The following is a 4,404-nucleotide window of genomic DNA, read 5'->3' as shown; positions in this document are numbered from 1 at the left end:
TGGGCCTCCTGTTTGGCTTTTTCTTCTCTTTCATGGGCCTCCTGTTTGGCTTTTTCTTCTCTTTCATGCTGCTCTGCCTCGAGTTTTTTAATTTCAAGCAGTCTCTGATGTTTTCTCTCGTTTTCTTCTGCTTCTAGTCTGGCCAGTTGTATTTTGTTAGTTAGTTCTTTGGCAGTCATTTTCCTGTTTTCTTGTGCTGGGTCACACCCTCTGCAGTTGACTGAGACTGGGATGTGTACTTAGCTCTGGCTGCTGCTGAGTTAACAGAGACTTTCTAACAAGCTACTCCCGAGGATGTAAAAAGAAAAAAAAAAACACTTCAGCCTGTAAATTACCTTTACCAGTTCAAAGTTTGCTCACTGATTGAACCCTTCTCTTAACAAAGCCCCTTGTTAAAAAAACTTAACACCTCTGCCTTCAGGCAAGGACAGATAAGATATGCATCTACCTTCAGCTCTGCTCTCCAAGCAGCTAGAAGGAAAAAAAAAAATCTCTTACTGGCTTTTGGGTTAAAACGATCTCCACCGCTATGCCACCATGTCAAGGCTGGATCCCCACTTTGAACTTTAGGGTTCAAATGTAGGGGCCTGCATAAAAACTTCTAAGCTTATCTACCAGCTTAGCTTTGGTCCGCTGCCACCATCACAAGAATTCCCTCCCTGGGAAGCCTTGAGAAACCTTTCACCAATTCCCTGGTGAACACAGATCCAAACCCCCTTGGATCTTAAAACAAGGAGAAGTTAACCATCCCCCCTCCTTCCTTCCACCCTCCTTTCACCAACTCCTGGTGAATACAGATCCAAACCCCCTTGGATCTTAAAACAAGGAGAAATCAATCTGGTTCTTAAAAAAGAAGGCTTTTAATTAAAGAAAAAGGTAAAAATCATCTCTGTAAAATCAGTATGGAGAATAACTTTACAGGGTAATCAAACTTAAAGAGCTCAGAGGACCCCCCTCTGTCTTAGGTTCAAAGTACAGCAAACAAAGATACACACTCTGGTAAAAAGGTACATTTACAAGTTGAGAAAACAAAGTAAATCTAAGACGCCTTGCTGTCTTTTTACTTACTAGTTTGAAATAGGAGAGACTTGTTTAGAAAGATGGGGAGAACCTGGATTGATGTCTGGTCCCTCTCAGTCCCAAGAGCAAAAAACCCGTTAAAACAAAGAGCACACACAAAAGCCTTTCCCCCCCCAAGATTTGAAAGTATCTTGTCTCCTTATTGGTCCTTGGGTCAGGTGTCAGCCAGGTTACCCGAGCTTCTTAACCCTTTACAGGTAAAAGGATTTGGAGTCTCTGTACACAGAGAGCTGTTACCCTTCCCTTTATAGTTATGACAATGTGTGTATATATATCTCCTCGATATGTTTCACTCAATATGCATCCGAACAAGTGGGTTGTAGCCCACGAAAGCTTATGCTCTAATAAATTTGTTAGTCTCTAAGGTGCCACAAGTACTCCTGTTCTTTTTGCGGATACAGACTAACACGGCTGCTACTCTGAAACCAAAAGAGTTAGTATGCACAATGCAGAAATCTCTTAGAATTTCAAGACGCCAGAGATGAAAAAGACCTAACCAGTCCCTAGTCCTTCTTCCCAGATGATACAAGATTGTTCCCTAAGGAACTGTCAAAGAGTTTTGTCCCATCTACTTTTTTACTGTTATGACTCAAATCACAGAGCTTCCACCGTATTTCTTGGGAGACTATTCTACAATCAAATATACTATTCTATCCTATCCTAAAAGTGGATGGAAGTAAATGCAATACTTCCTCAGTTAGTTTCAGAAGCAAATTAAATGGCAGTTTATTCCTTACTTATTTTACCCTCTGCTGAAGTTCAGTGGTTAAATTGATATTTGCAATTAGCAGTGATGACAAAATGAGTAATACCAGTATCTCAAAAACCTGAAGGAGAAATGATCTCTTTTTCCATGCTGGGTCTTTATTTATGAAGACTAGACATATTAAAAGGTAAGAGATGGAGAGTAGAGGGGGAAAGAAACTAACATTTGCAGAAACATCCCACAGTAATTCTGCAACACTATCCATTCTATACTGATCAACGACAATTTTGATCTATGTATTTCATTCAATATCATTAAATTTTAGTTAGGATAACTCCCCAACTCTTGGGCTGGAAAGATTTAACTTACCTCTGGGTATTAAAAAGTCATGTGACTTAGTCATGCCTTTTTAATAAATACTGTCCAGTCAACATAACATACATTTCACGCTACAGGAATCCATCCCAAAATGCAGAGTCTGTGTGTTTCTTACCTGGTGGCATACTGCTCTATCCTGGAGTGTGTGTCATCATGAAATAGCTGTGGAGACTGGGAGGGACTATTAAAAGAAAATAAGCACAAAAATGTTAGTAGTATCTAATGTAATATAATTACAGAGACAAGATAGGTTTTTTAAAAAAAGTTAAGACTGATGAAATTGTCAAAAAATAGGCTGTTATGTGGGCTTTTGGACAGGTGTGTGTAACAGGTCATACAAATAGGTAAGCAACTAGTCAACATTAAGAAAACAATCAGCATATTCAGCTTTCTAGACACAAGAGTTGTGCATACTCACTCATATTGCTCTGGCCACATACTGATGAGTGTGATAGGACTGCAAAGAAGAAAAAAAAAAAAAAGAGAAGAAAACCACAGAACAAAAACTTTAGTGCAATTAAGCAAGAATAAGGTGTAAAAGCACAAACTATCTACCAATCAGCCCACCCAGACGATTTACATTAGCAACATCTATGACACAGAAAAGCAGTAGCAACAGAGACTGCAGTGTGCCATATGGAAGATAGGACAGTAACTGAAGCATTTTTTTTAAAAAAGGGAGTTTTAAAAAATACACAAACACATCACACATTGAATTAATCATCTAAAACCATGTCTGGCTTGTTTAAATTTGGAATTTCTTCCATTTAATTGCTGCAACTTTTCTTTAAAGTCACCTGTGAAACTGAACTAATAACAACTTATTTGTAGAAAAATTAAAAGGCTAAAATCAAGGTCATTACTACAATATTTTTCTATTACATAGCAAATAATAAACAAAAATGCTATAAGGGAGAGGTTTTTTTTAAAGAGAAAATACTTAGGGCTGTTTTATTGCCTATGGAAGGGAAGCACTGATAACATGGGCTACAACCACCCTTTACAGAGAGACTATATGTATGCTTCCCTCATAGTTTGACAATACACCTTTATCCTGACCTGCTGAAATATCCCTGCTATTCTAATCCTTGGCCACTCCTGACCATGGACTACCAATCGTGCCACATGATGTGCCACATTGTTCCTTAGTTTTGTTTTTAAAATATGGACTACTGAGAGACTATTTTAAACAGGCAATATATTCACATTTGAAACCAGGGACCAGATTAAACCCTGATGCATATTTCAGGCCCTCAGCAATCTTGAAATCTGGCCATTTGATCTTGTTTCTTAACCTCTTATGCTCAGTCTTTTATTAATTATTATTATGTGTTAAAAATACAGAGGTACCGTACTGGTTATGTAAGTGAATGACCAATAATGGCTACAGCCACAATATTCAGGCAAACCATGCATATATGTTTCGCTATACAGAATGGTTTCATTCACTTTAAGACAAGTATTCTGTTTGTAGCACTTGAAATTCCAGGAAATAAAGGAAAGTCAATTAATGGAACTACTCTCATTGCCTCTCTAATGCATCTTAATTTTGTTCTACTGAAAGGGGCCTCTCCTGATAAGCAGTTAAAAACAAACAAAAACAAAAACTGTTCTCCATGAGAAAAAAGAATTCCAACATCACTATTTGCTGAATTCCATGACTTTATGGCATCATATTTATACAACCAAAGTTTAACATTATTTCTAGAAAACAAGCAAGGAAATTAAAATAAAACAAAAAAGGGTTCACAGAAAATGAACCTCACTGAGGTTCTGCTACTGTTGCTTCACATTATTTTTGTTTTTGATGGTTTTTTTAAGGGTGGAAGAGGCTTATGAACCACATGGCAGAGATCATGCATCATTCAAACTTACGCCTCCAAGTTATCGCCTTCAAGAACTGTTTGCACAGGAAGGTAGCCAAGTCGTGGGTGCTTAGCAAAATACTTCTTTGACCGGAACTTGTTCTTCAGCACCTTAGTGAAGTCGCGTACATCTTCTCCAGATGTTGTCTAGAACAGTAGAGAAATAAAATTAAAAGTTTCTAATTGACACTGGTTTATATCTTAAAGAACGCTGGAAGAGGACACATGGGGGAACTTCTAAAAGCTGGTGATTTTATACTCTATGAATGGCCTGAAATGTACATTTGCAACAGTGAAAAAATGCATCTCCAAGATTTGTTATGCTGGCTTGAAAACCCACAGTGCTTAAACCTGTTAACAATGAATACACAAGGT

The 4,404-nt window shown here is 37.8% G+C and overlaps 1 protein-coding gene across 1 annotated transcript; it reads right to left on the bottom strand.

Annotated features, from left to right (window-relative positions):
* Nucleotides 1–2,279: 2,279 nt before the first annotated feature.
* LOC112123196 (utrophin-like) lies at nt 2,280–4,176 on the bottom strand (the record flags this gene model as incomplete). The annotated part of the gene is made up of 3 exons (XM_029914028.1): nt 2,280–2,345; nt 2,583–2,621; nt 4,040–4,176. Coding segments are annotated over 3 exons (242 nt in total), but the record flags the coding sequence as incomplete, so codon positions are not given.
* Nucleotides 4,177–4,404: the final 228 nt, after the last annotated feature.

Source organism: Terrapene carolina, unplaced genomic scaffold (assembly GCF_002925995.2).
Source record: "Terrapene carolina triunguis isolate 2854851 unplaced genomic scaffold, T_m_triunguis-2.0 Scaffold27286, whole genome shotgun sequence".
Classification (NCBI taxonomy): Eukaryota; Metazoa; Chordata; order Testudines; family Emydidae; genus Terrapene; species Terrapene triunguis.
The sequence above is the reverse complement of the archived record's forward strand: the minus strand, read 5'-3'. Positions and strand labels throughout refer to the sequence as shown.